General features: G+C 45.8%; 1 protein-coding gene across 1 annotated transcript in view; it reads right to left on the bottom strand.

Annotated features, from left to right (window-relative positions):
- Positions 1-863: 863 nt before the first annotated feature.
- Positions 864-13,538, bottom strand: part of ZNF592 (zinc finger protein 592) — a 40,667-nt gene continuing 27,992 nt past the window's right edge. The window contains exons 4-10 of the mRNA XM_009276315.2: positions 12,857-13,033; positions 11,891-12,050; positions 8,716-8,994; positions 7,189-7,301; positions 3,480-3,615; positions 1,786-2,099; positions 864-1,741 (exon numbers count right to left, since the gene is read on the bottom strand). Coding sequence (XP_009274590.1) covers positions 1,552-1,741; positions 1,786-2,099; positions 3,480-3,615; positions 7,189-7,301; positions 8,716-8,994; positions 11,891-12,050; positions 12,857-13,033 — 1,369 coding nt within the window. The 3' untranslated portion in view covers positions 864-1,551. The remainder of the gene's footprint in view (positions 1,742-1,785; positions 2,100-3,479; positions 3,616-7,188; positions 7,302-8,715; positions 8,995-11,890; positions 12,051-12,856; positions 13,034-13,538) is intronic.

Below are 13,538 nucleotides of genomic sequence, written 5' to 3'. Positions count from 1 at the left end.
GCCCCGGCCAAGAACGACGCCCAGGCAGGCACCCTTGGATGCTTTTATTTGCGATACTTGGAAGTAAACATCGTAGCAAGGCACGAACGCCGCTGCGGGTTAAATAGATACGTGATGGCTCGGGAGTGCCCCCTGCTATCCTTAACTCTACGTAGGCTACCTGGTAAAACGTCCCCTAGGCTAACGTACACCGTATCAAAAAAATACAAAGAGTCCAAACTGTTCGTATCAAAACACGTCGAGACGAGAAGGTGACCGATCCGAATGCAGTAAGATAAATAGTTCTTAAATTATTTAAACATCGTCATAGTAAACAATAACGAGCGGGGTTCTGGCTCAACGTAATAAAAGAAAATGGTATAGAAGATAATTATATTACACGAAGCGCGTGTGTGATGGGGGAACGAGTGAGGAAAGAGAGAGTCAATATGACCACACAGAACGAAACAGCTCCCAAGCGACAGGCAGCGGCGGGAGAAGAGCTACCGACGGCGCGCCAGCCCTCGCAGCGCCGCAGGACGGCCGTTCCCGCTTCTGCCAACGCCTCTCCGGGCTGCGCTCCCCGCCTCTGCCGCAGCAGCTCAAAACGAGCCGGTCAGGGAGCCCTGGCACCCAGCCGACGCCGTCTGCAGCGCCGGGACGGTTTCGCTCCAGCTGACGCCACGGACAGGGGATGTTTTCCCCTTCCAGGGATGGTGCCAACCTGCCGCCTGGCTCTGCCCGAGCTCCTCGCCGGGATGAGCCACCGAGCACCGGGCCCAGCTGCACCCACCCCCGGACGGCTTCCAGCAGCGCAACTCCACCGACATGCAGCCAGCGAGTCCCCGAGGGGCACCAGGCCCTCCTTAACGCGACACGTGGCCTTGAGCCGTGCTCACCCGAGAGGACGGGGGCTACAAAATTCTCTTTCAGGATGATTCAGGTCCAAGACATTTCATTAAATTGCCTTTTGGAAAATAAGGTTGTTATTTGGGCAATTAAAGAAAAATCAGCACAACTTACAGCTTGAACCCGTCCCGCGTAACGCAGAAGATCCCGGATCGGCCAGCACGGTCCTGACAAGCGTGCTTTGCTGAGACAGCGTTATGAGTTAAAATGAGTAAAACAAAGGCAGGATGGGAGGAGAAAAAAGAAGCCATAAATAGAAGGAGAAAGAAAGCGAGATAGGGAAGGCAAGGCCGGGGCTCCGGGCAGAGGCTGAGGCAGTGCACACTCGAAGGAAGAGAGCTCATCTTAAGGAAACTGCAGCTGCAGAAAGTGCTCCTTGATCCTCAGGAGTTGGACAAGCTCCAGCGAGGATTCTCGCCCTGCTTTCCCTTTTCACCTCTCCGGTCTGGCAGAGAGTTAGTGCTTAGGATGCAATGGCAGGTTTGTTTTTTTTTTCTTTTTTTAAATTTCCCTTACAAATAGAAGTTAACGGAAAGCAATGTCCATCCCAAGAAATCAACAGAATATTTCAAAGATTCGCCCCATCCCCACCCCGTATTTTGAGTAAAAACCCCCCAACAAAAAACCCCCGACCAACCAAAAGGGTTTTTTTGTTTTTAAGTCTTAAGAGACTGAATGATTGTTCTGCGAGGTGCTATTGGGACCCTCCACGCCACACGTCTGACTGTGTTCGCAAAGAGCGGAGTCACTTCTGCACTCTTTGCATTTCAGGTTTTCTTCTTCCGCCGTAGTGTTCATCCCGCCATTATACCCCTCATGTCCGTTCTCGCTCATCTCCCTTTCTAACTTCTGCCTTTCTTCTTTTTCCTTCCCCCCCCCTCCCTTTCTAACTTCTGCCTTTCGTCTTCTTCCTCCTCCTCCTCCTCTTCTTCCTCCTCTTCCTCATCTTTTACTTTATGAACAATGAAGAGGTGTCTGTTCAGAGAGATGTGAGAGGTGTAGCACAAGCCGCAGAACAAGCACTGGTAGGTGGAGCTGTCTGTCTTGTGCCGAGGTATGTGTTCCTGAAACTCAGTACTGATGTCTGTCGCAAATCCGCATTTAGCGCATTTCCAATGCGCTTTCAGTTTTTTGGCTGGCGGCGCGTCTGAACCCGCAGCGGTCTCTGCCTGACCCAGCTCATCCGTTGCCATCCTCTTTGGAGATTTTGCCTTAAAAAAAGAAGATTAAAAAGTTACTTTATTGTTTGAGCCCGCGGAATAGTAAGCGCTAAATTCCACACGCGTATCTGAAGACACCCGAGGATGAATACGCATCGGTGTTTTGATACAAACTAAACGAAGCCGTGCCTAGGGACTCCTGCTGCACTGCCTTTCCTGCCAGTACCCAAACACCTCGCCCCAACATGCAGGATCTCGGCTGCTGTCCTGCGACGTGAGATGGGAGACCTGGGAAGGGTTGGCTGGGCAGAAACGGGATGGGGAAAGAGAATGTGAACTTGGTGTGGGAAGGAGGAGCCCAGAGAGCAGGGAGAGCCGAGGGACATGGGGACGGTCATTAGCCCAGACAATGCTTCTCAGATTTAACTCTGAACATTTTCCCCTCCCCTCAGGCTTTTTCTTCATGGCATCTCTCATTAACTCATCCCCCCTGTCTTATAATCCCGCAGCGCGCTTCTCCCCCCACGAGGATGGCTCGCTTGCCTACGCCCCTTCATGTGATTTTGTTATCTCCTTATCCCGCAGCACTGAGCAGTCTTTGTTTAGGATACAGCTTATAGGCTTGTCTTTGCAGACCCAGCTGGAGCCACGCGAAGCCACCGCCCGCCCCCATTTAGCCGGGTGCCCTGGTACGTCGGCTCTGCTTGGGGGAAGCAGCCACCGGCTCATGGAAGTGAATTCTTGAGTTACCCCAGGTTTCCTTACGGCATAAATACAGAGGGGAGTCAGTCTTGGCTGCGATCTGTCAATGCTAGGGTACAGACGAATGATAAATTGCAGTGATACGGAAAATGTACGTCTGTTTTTAAAGGAAATGGAGCAAAGAAGCCCTATCAGCCAATCCTCCGCTCCCAACCAACCCGAAATAAAATTAGTTGAACAGTTACATTTGCTGAAAAAAGTTACACAGTCCTACTTGGGAGGAATGCAGTTCTCATAGATCTAATAAGTATTTTAAAACAGAAAAGAAATCTTTTGTCACTAGCAGAAAAAACAAGGGAGAAAGAGGAAAAATGTACCAGGCTCATGAACAGAGCGGCAGGGGAGAACAAGGTAATAACAAACCTACATTAGACCTGGTTACAAAGTAGACTTAGACAAGGACGGTAAAACACAGGGCCACACGTTCAAGAATATCTTGAAAAATGCAAGATAAGTTGCCCTGGTGCTGCTGCAGCTCAGCTGCGCTTTCAGTTCTGATCCCGACACTGCCAGAGAGAAGCAAACTGGATGGAGTTGAGAGGAGGGGAAGGAAATCTGCCGTACAGACGAGGGGGCTTGACTGCCGCAAGGCTGCGGCTCGACATAACACCCCAAGTGAACAGCTACTCGCCAGGTACATTTATTTTTCAATGAAAATATATCAGTTACTTCTGCTGTGTCTCTCTCTGGAGCTTTTGCTTTGGCCATCTGGGATAAGTCTGGGTTTTTGATGCCGTGCATGAGGCTGATGTGATTCTCCAGCATGAACGGCTGAGGAAATGTCTGATTTTCATCTGTGCAGTACCTTGGAAATACAAAAAGGAAGAAAATTTATTAGAGGAAATGCCCAGCTGTTCGTTTCCATCCAAACAGCTCTTCGTTACGTGCCAAACCAATAGGTGTCATTGGAGACAGACGCTGGTGAGTAATGTACTATTAGATTACCAAAATACGCAGCAAATCATCATTTTAATAATAAAACATTGCCCCTGAGAGAAATCTAGAACAGTTTAGAATTTACGACAGTAAGCAGGAATGAGAATGAAAGTAGGGCACGTCTTACAGTGCTAAATAAATACAGGGACTAGTGGAGATCAGGCCCCCTGTGATACATGCTACACAAGCACAAGATGAATAATCAAGATGGAAAACGCACGGGAGAAAAACGACTCTCAGATGAGAGACCTGCGCACAGAGGGACCTCGTGACTTGTGTTACACCGAGGAGGCCTGCAGCAGAACCGGGTTCCGCACGCAGCGCGCCCAAGCACCAGTGCAGCATCCCATCCACGAGACCATGTGTATCATAACACACTTAAAATTCTTACAGAGCCGCTGAACTTCCAACTTTGATAACAATAACCTAGGCAGAAGCACTCATGAATGCATCATCTGCATGTAACTATTCACGTTAAAACTTGGTAGGGTTCAAGAGCTGCCAGAGACCATGGCTGACATTTCAAACGGAGATGTGAAGGGGATGTGCCATCTGTTAACCTTCACTCATGGAGGACCGAGGCCTACTGGAAGCAAGTGCCAGGTCTGGCAGACGCAGCAGCACCCCCCCGCAGCATGGTGAAGTACACAGAGGTCTCCGTTAGCAACTGGGAAACCCAGGATTGACTTCGTACTCTTCTGCTGCCTGCCAGCGTGACACGGGGAAGGTCCACCAGCTACGCACCGACCCGAGCAATGAGGCAAGTAACGCCAGACTTCTCTGAAATGCACAAATTGCAGTTGAAATGTAGGCAGCAAGGGATGAAAAGCAACAGAGAGGAGATGAAGTGTCTCTGGGCAACAAAGACATCTTTTAAAAGGAGAGAAGAAGATTCCTACTGATCTTCCAGTAACTAGATGGAAATTAAACAACAGTCACTAATGATGTGAAAAGGCAGACGTGCTCATTGAATACTTCTGTTTTTTAACAGGAACTGCTTAGATGATAAATCAATATTTAATAATGATGGAATTTTTCTCCCTCATGGAGGAAAGATGAGAGGTTATTAGGTGGTATTTATCAAAAATAAATATGTTGAAAATCAAGCGTTCCAGACAGTTTGTACTTAAGCTTTGGAAAATAAGAGCAGGTTCTCATAAAAACAGCCAAGTGAATTATGAAAGAAAATACAAAAAACATCAGAATATTTTGCAGTTTGTCCTAATTTAGAATTCTTTTCGTGTGAGCAGGGAAAGATTCTTTCCTAACCTGAATTACTCCAGTGACAAGCTTGGCAGGAGGGTGTTCAAGCAAGTCCTCCATCACTGGTTTCTCCCTACAAATTTAACAGAAGGCAGAGGCCTAAGCAGGGCAGGGGGAGAAGGGGAAATCACAGCTTGAAATGTTAGAAGCCAGAGGGCGGTCACCTACAAGGCAGCATGCTGGAGTCACAAAAATACGCAACTGTCAGATCAATGACAAATTTTACTTGTGCTTCACATGGAAATCCAGGAGAAGAGGGTGACACAAAGTTAAGGCGTCAAAACCCCTGAAGGGAGTAACAGGTGAGACTGATACAAGCTGCCTGGTGGGAAGAAGGAAAACAGACACCAGCAACCAAGGGAAAAGAAAAGGAGCAGCAGAGAAGCGGTGCCTTACCGAGCACAGAAAGGAGCTGAGGAGGAGTACAAAGGGATGGGAGGATTTGCGAGCAGCGCAGTCAGGGAGGTGACTTTTAGAACAGCGCTCTGGACAAACTAAGAGGGATCAAAGGGGAGACTGAACAGAAGACCTCGGATCCAAAGAAAGAGCAGCTGTTGGAGATGCTGGGACAAGTATTTCGAGGAAGAGGTTTCATCTGAAGAGTGCTGTGATTTCAGTAAGTCTCCCACTGCAATGATTAAAGAGAGCACAACCACTGCCCGATTAAGACTTCATCCACAGATTTTGAGAAGGAGCAACTACAAGCTTGAGAATTAAACACAACCGCAATTCGCTTGAATTTGTAGCTGTGCCTTCTCTGCTGTAAATACGGCATGACCGTGGACCCTTGGGTGAAGCTGTGGATCCACAACTGTGTCGTTCTGAAGAGTAGCAGAACAACTGGACTCCAGGCCCTGTACAAGCTAACGCATACAGGAGGCTGGCGCGTCCCAGGTTGTTAGGTATTTCTACACAAATCCTTCTTCCCAGCTAGGCCTTATGTTCACTTTGATTCTGATACACTCTACTTTGAAAACAAATGATCCAGAGAGAACAGATTTATACAAACCAGGCACGCGTAACTCGAAAGACAAACAAAGCAGAATAAGCCCACAAACTTAAAGCAGAATGAAACATACTGGGAGCCAACGTTTCATCTTCTCCAGAGGTTCCAAGTCAGAGCACAGTTACAAGAAATGGAAAGTTTAGAAATCCTGGCTGAAAAATGCGTCAGGAATGTATTCCTATCAGGCCCCAGTGGTGATGCCAATACTTTATCCATTTACTAAAAGCTATTGTGGCTCACTAGGCAGTCCAAAGAAATAAAGTACACAAGGGATGTACTCTTCAAGACAGGCTTTTAGTAACTTAAGTGCAATAAAGTGACAGCACACTCTTCAGAAACACTTGCATTAAACCAAAATTTTAGTTAAAAAAAAAAAAAAATTCCCCAACCTACATCACTGCGAACTTCCCTTCCAACACAAATGTGCTTTAATTCTGTTTCAGAAGGATGTCTCAGAATGAGACAGGAAGCAAGTCTGCACGGTCGCTCAACATACGACTTACTCTGCAACGCTAGATGAGAACGTGGCAGTTGTAGAGGCAGTTTTGTAAGCACTGGGCTTTGTCCTGAACTGAGACTGTATTCACAGTTAAAATAGGTTCACCAGCAATGATTTTCATTCACTGCTGATTTACATAGCTCGTCTGAAGTCTCCAAATCCATTTTCCAACTTTGAGGTGCGTCTTCCCAAGCAAATCCAGCAGGCTTAATTCTCCATTGCCCTGCAGCTTGTGCAGTCAGTTCTGCCTGTGTAAAGTGGTGGCAAGATCTAGTGCCCTGGTTCATCAGGATTTTACACACTTTTTGTACCATTTTTTCATGGGGAAGGCACAGGAGTGATGCATGACTACACCAACCACGAAGCAGCGAAAGATTGGCCCAGTATTTTACTGGCTGTTCCACAAGGGTGCGCAATATAATTCTCATTTTGCACCTGCAGATCTCAAATCAAACCTTACCCTAAGTTTCCAAAGGGCATTGTGCAGTCAAAAGCAAGGACTTATTTTAGCCACCAAGTCTCTCATGTTTAACATACTCTTCTTCTCACTCTCCCTCAGTAACTTATAGCCTGGAGTAGATAGGAGCAGACATGATCTATTACAAAGGGCTTCCAAACTCGAAAGATTAGCCTGTCGTTGAAAACAAATTTGAAAAGTGGCATTCAGTACGTACCAGCAAGTATAAACTTTCTTTGCTGTGTCGTGATTATTGCGGATGTGTCTACGCAGACTGTTGGAGGCATTAAATGAGCGTTCACACTGTCGACAGGGATATCTCTTCACAGACTAGCAGAAGAACAGAAATATCTTTTAATAACAGGGAGACGGAAGGCACTGACTGGATTCTAACATCCCCATACTCTTCATCTGGACCTTACCTCTCAGGTGCCAAAAATCCCTCTTCCACTGATAAAGATCACTGAGATTTCGGGGTCCCACTTATACTCAGCCCAACAGTTGGCTAATACCAGCACTGGTCTTATAAAAAACGAGGACTAGTTAAACCACATGCTTGATTTTTTTTTTCTAATAGGAATTGCATTAGCTGCTTCTCCTGTGGGCTCATTTCACTACAGGACCCTCTGCAGAATTAATTCAGTGTAAGGGCCCTTCTGCCTCAGAAGAAGGCAGGACCCCAGTGTGAAGTACAAGTCCACTTACCCTTCTCTCTCCTCATAATTCAGCACAATAAAAGGGCAAGATGTTAAAGAACATCACATAGTCCTGCTTGTTATCCATTTATGATATCCACGTCCCCCTACACGACTCTGCCCTGTAACTAGCCTCCTCCTTTTCCTACAGTCTTTCATATAACCTGCATGCATTCCATTTAAAATCTTCTTAGACTTGTTTAATGAATACATATATGTATTGAACTTAAATATTCGGCAAATTTCCTACTTCTATAGAATTCAAATGGGAAAATCCAGCATTCTCACCCTGCCCCCATCTTCTTCTCTTGATACTTATCAAATGGGCAATCCAGCACTCCCCAAGTCAAGCTAGAAGGAATCAAAGACGACGATCCAGATTTCCACAGCCTCTGCTCATGGGACTCGAGAAGGGTGACTCAGTGTATCAAACAAGAAGTCCTGATGCCAAAGTACTAAGAAATCTGGCTGCACACAACATCTTGGCCTATGTTCTGCCAGCGAGCAAGGAATTAGCTTGACAGAAGTAGGTCAAGACAACACAAGGCTTGAGCTGGATGAAACCAACAAAATTGAGATTTACAGTTCTTATAATGACAGCTCTGCGCACGGCATGAGTCTGTTCCTCTTCCCCAGTTAGATGTAGTGATATCTACCAAACAATACAACATCATTTAGAGGTACTGTATGTCCTTCTGTAACTTTCAGAGTAGACAGTTTAGATCAGACTGTTGAACCAGCAACTGGAGAAGACACGACCTTCCATCCACTTACCCAGATGAGCCGAAGAGGAAGCCTGACATTAGATGCAGTGGAAGAAGGAACAGCAAAGAGGATGAGGTATGCAGGTTGTAGAGCATACGATCAAGGACAGAAAGCGTGCTTACAACAGGCAACATCATTTTTTTTTGTTCTGGCCCTGAGCTTACTCCTCAGTGAGCTGGCAAACACATTCTCGGTTTCTTTTTGCCCCAAATATTAACGATTATCAGACTCTTTTGCTAAAAATATCTTGTTACCTAGTTGAAGTGTTTCATCTGAGTCCTTACCCTTCCATGACTTCTCTTCATGTGGGACACATAGGTTTCCCGATCAGGGATCCACTGTGAACATTCCTTGCAAGTCCAACCAGTTCTTCTCAGTCTGGACTTGGATTCGGGATTGTGTCCTTCCATCCTCATGCCCCTCCTCGGCAGAGGGGAGTGGGAAGTCCCATTGGCTACCGACAGCTCCTTTGGTGCGGTATGAACCTGGTTCCTTGATGCCTTCTCAGACTTCTGTCGAAAGTTTGAGAGCTCCTCAGGATTTTGGGGGACTCCATGAACACCCTGGATAACAATAATAATGGAATCACACATAACATTTATATGTAATTCGTATTATACACCTTTATTTATAAATAAGTAACATTTATTATTTAAATAAATAATTTAAGCTCCCCCCCAAACAGTATGTTGATGTCTTGTTCCTGCATGTCTTCCTATATCCTCTTGAAACCAGCTCTAGTGCTTTCCCCGGCAAGAAATTTTCCCAAGAAACATGAAGCTTCTATTTATGTTTCCTGCGTGACAACAGCAGCTCCTTGGTGCTGCCTGTTTAACATTTTGGATGAGCTCTGAGAACTCTGGTTAAACAGGGAAGATGTAATGGAAGACAAATGTTAATTGTCATTATTTCAAGAGCCTAAGCTCTAAAAACACATTGCTTTGGTAAGCTCTGAATGAAATGTTTGCTGTTATCTTGGGGGCTCCAAAGCTGCTTCATCTTTGCTCAAGGGACAGGAAGAGACAACCTCTCATTTCTCCAACCCTACTTTCCTCAATTCCACGATGCCTATTGCTATTTACGTTTTCAGGGTTCAAAACTTTGCTCTCGACAAATAAAAGCAAGCATAAAGCCAGAAATCAGCCTTTTAAGGAATACGTCTCCAGGCTCTTTGGTTGTTCAACAGGCCAAAATGCAAAGTCCCCCAAAAAGTTATTTTAACAAAGAAAATTGAACATAAGGAAAACAATCCAGAAACGAAGAGCTGTGGGAAAGCAAAGGCGAATAAAATAGCAACATACCAAAGAAACCTCAAGAAACTCCCCTAGGAACAACAACAGTTCATCCACACAAAAGGATAATTTAGAGGTTTAATTGTGCACAGTAATTAATAATGGGTAAAGTTTCAACACACGAAGGCCCCAGGCCTTTGGAAGTCTTTCTGTGGGTTAGACACCAAACAAACTTCAAAACACAAGGTCTCATCTGAAGACGCCTGTGTGCTTTGCACCTGATCCAGCTGATGTCCGCAGAAGCTCTTTCATGCAATGGCAGGGCAACGATAGCTGTCCTCCACAGCATTGCCAGCTATTTAGGGTAACACGAACACTTCAACTTTCTCCCCATCTGGAAATCTCAAGAGTGTTTTATGAGCAAAAAGTACATTAGTACCCATTACTCCATTCCTCCTGTTATTACACCACTGGAGGGAAAAAAAAAAGGAGCACAGAAAAATGAACTGACTTCTCTGCAGAATCAATAACAGGAGCCAGACGTTCTAACTCCTACTCTTACACTTTAACAACGGAAAGCTGGGAAAGATGAGGAGGCACAAGGTTTCTTTATTTTGCGTGGAGGAGCAAATTAGACAGCACCTCCTATAAACTCTATACTGCATAAAGGAGCGGGCTCTGATAGGAGAGGAGATGGGTTAGTGCAATTACTACCCTGCCACAGCCAAAAAGCCTTCTTCAATTACCATCTCAAAGACCCACTGATGGCCAAATACAGCCTCATGGCTAAAAGACAGAAGTTTTGTAGTGGGGATGTCAGGGTGCTGGTGCGCAAACTGCTGCAGACAGGTCCCTGGAGGTGGGATTTGCAAATGAGCCGCAACAAGCTGTGTACCTCAACTCAAGCCCGTCTTTTAGCACTGGGGCTGAATGCCTCTTTGAAGGTCCAAGCCTTAATCTCAACTCTATTTTCCTAGCTATAATACAGGAAGATTAGCAATCATCAACTTCACAGGAGGGCTTCAAATTTTAATTCATTACTGCATGCAAAGCATTTCCAGATTTGCAAGTTAAAGGCATGGGGGAGAGAGCAAAGCAGTAGTTTTGAATGGTTTTTGCTTTTAGGAGTAAACTAACGAATCTTCTTGCTTTTCAAGTGTAAGTATAAACAAAATAAAGTCACTGATTAAAAAAATTATGTCACTTTTTTCCTAATCAAAGGGAAATAAGACTTTGCAAGCTCTTTCTTCAGAATGCCATCAAGAAATCTTCTGAGAGGATTTCCACGGCAATGTTGTTAAGACACCGTACATAGAAACATACTGACTAAGACAACAGAAATATGCGGCGCTCACACATTCATGGGATAATCAGATCCACAAGTCCCCACACGCATCCCGCTAGAAACCACCACCAAATGGACAATAACCGGCTTTTCGTATGTGTAAAAGAGCGATGAATGATAGCGAGATTATTGCAATGCTTATTGCAATATGAGCCATTACTGAGGGAGGGCAGGGTCGACGCACTCTCCGGACCACCATTTCCACCAAGTTTTGGGGTTGCACACAACTACCCATTTCAGACCATCTTCTGGAGCAGCCTGAGTGGTGCCGGCGTGGACGCACCCAAGGAGGGGTCCCACCTCCGGAAAGCTGGTACCTCCAGGGCAATCACTCCTGCCTCTGTCACTCCCCTCTTGCAGCTGGTGTGATTCTGCAGGCAAGTGGAGCAGCCAGGGAAGCGGGCCATTAAATGCCATGCAGCCTCTCTCCGAGGCAGCTGCAAGGGGGCCAAAGCTCTCTAGGTGAGCACCCAAAAGAGGGAGATTCAGCTTTCATTATATAAATTGAGTAACACTGTGGGCAGAGAACACTTCTCCCTGTCTCCCAGCCAAAGATAAAGCTCCCACCCCGGTTTAATCACTGCCTTGGGTTTAATATAGAACAGTTAAAAATCAAAAAGATTTACCTGTAGAAAACAAGCCTTTGTCATAAGGTTAAATTACATATAGATGAGAGTAACTGCCTGCATTATTACCAACTAACATAAAACGCTCCACTCATGTTTCCAGGTAATACTGTAAATCATTGTAGTCTATTTTTCCACTAATGTATTCCTCAAGAACCTTCCACTTCTTCAACCAATTTCCTCACACAGTTGATGTACACTCTTTGGGAACTCAAAAAGTAGGACCTCCTATCAGTAAGTGGTGGGAGTTACTGACCTTAACGTGCTGCATTAACTGCTGTTTCTGCATATACACCAGCTGACATTGTGGGCACTTAAACACTCCCACTAACAACTTGTTGGTGTTCTGCTGGAAGTGCTCTTGAAGCAGCTTCTTCTTGTTAAAGACGGTCTCACAAGAGCATTTGTAGATCACCCTGGAACAATTAAAAATATAAACTCAGTCTCTCTTCGTTAGTTATCTTAAGACAGTGGAAAAAGTTATCTATCTCAGCAACTTCAGAAAGGGATGGGCTTCTGAGGAGCGCTGTGCTCTCAACGTATTGTCAACACACACCCACGTGGACAACTGAACCATTAACTCAACTGGGAAGAACAACAAAATGCCTCAGGCACATACCACAGCTTTCCAAAAATAAGTTTACTTCTATGCATATGCATAACTACCTACGTGTGTGTGTCGGTAAGTGCAGACAGATGGGAGCGAACTCAAAGTATACTAGCTAGCTACACGTTACTTTCAATCCCACCCTTCCACAGTTCCTCCCTTAAACCACACATTTTCGGCAGTAGCTCAAGGCTTGGAGGGGAAAGCTACTGAGTGGAAAAAACAGGAGGTTTCTCTCTACTGATTTCTGGGGGCAACGCTGCATGGCATAACTCTCCTCTTCCTTTTGGGTGCCAGATGCAGCAGTTACCTGGGGAGCCATCTACCAAGAGGTGCCACTCTGGGTCCTGCCGGACAAAGAGGTGACAATTAAAATCCTTTTATGGATGTTCAGCTCTTCCCTGCCCAAACTCCTCTCCTCCTACCCAAGGAGACCGTGTTCGTACCAAGGAGAGCACGCTGTGGCTAGGAACGGACCCCCGCCAGCAGACAAAGTGGCAGCTCTTCTTCTCATATGAGGACAGAAACCGAAAATAGAAAAAAAATTCAGAGGGAAAGGGGGAATCCTGGAGCTACCCAGCAAAGGAGAAGAAGAGATAAAACCAAAATGCTTACTGAGTAGTCTTGTGAGGCTCTGCTGGGTGCTGGCTGGTCATGTGAGCTGTGGTGCTGTCGGCCGACTTGAAGGCCATCGGGCAAAAAGAACACTTGTGGAAGACTTCGCAGTGTTTCTCATGGATGTGCACTTTCAGCATGGCGAGGGTCATGAAGACGACTCCGCAATGGATGCACCTGGGGGACGCAGAAAGAAAGAGCCGAGTTACAGCCACAGTGTTGCTTCCAACACACACGCAAAGCGGCGCAGATGGAGGCAAGCACCAGGCTACGCTGGGTCCTCGTTTAGTCTCTTCAATAGCAACGTGGAAGAGTGAAGGAGGAATACGATACAGGAATTCACAAGCTGGGCAGATCTCACAGCTAGATGTTAGCGACAAGCAAACAAGATCTATAAAAGCAGCCTTCAGAGACTAAAACAACCCAGAAAGAATAAAGGAAGATGTGGTTTAGCAAAATGCCAGCCCTGTATCTGTGAAAGCCAATTCCGCCACAGCTACAAGTGAAGAACTGAAGTATCTGATTGTTACCGTAAGCCGGCAGATGAAGAACTCTCTAAGACTCAATCTGGAGTTTTAGAAAGCAGGCATTCTTTATTGCGGCGCCGGGTGCAAGGTGGAATTTCCACAAATCAAGCACACCTATGGCCAGATCACCGTTACATTTATACACAAAAATTACA

Source organism: Aptenodytes forsteri, unplaced genomic scaffold (genome assembly GCF_000699145.1).
Source record: "Aptenodytes forsteri isolate BGI_AS27 unplaced genomic scaffold, ASM69914v1 Scaffold113, whole genome shotgun sequence".
Lineage (NCBI taxonomy): Eukaryota > Metazoa > Chordata > Aves > Sphenisciformes > Spheniscidae > Aptenodytes > Aptenodytes forsteri.
This window is presented reverse-complemented; position numbering and strand designations above follow the sequence as displayed.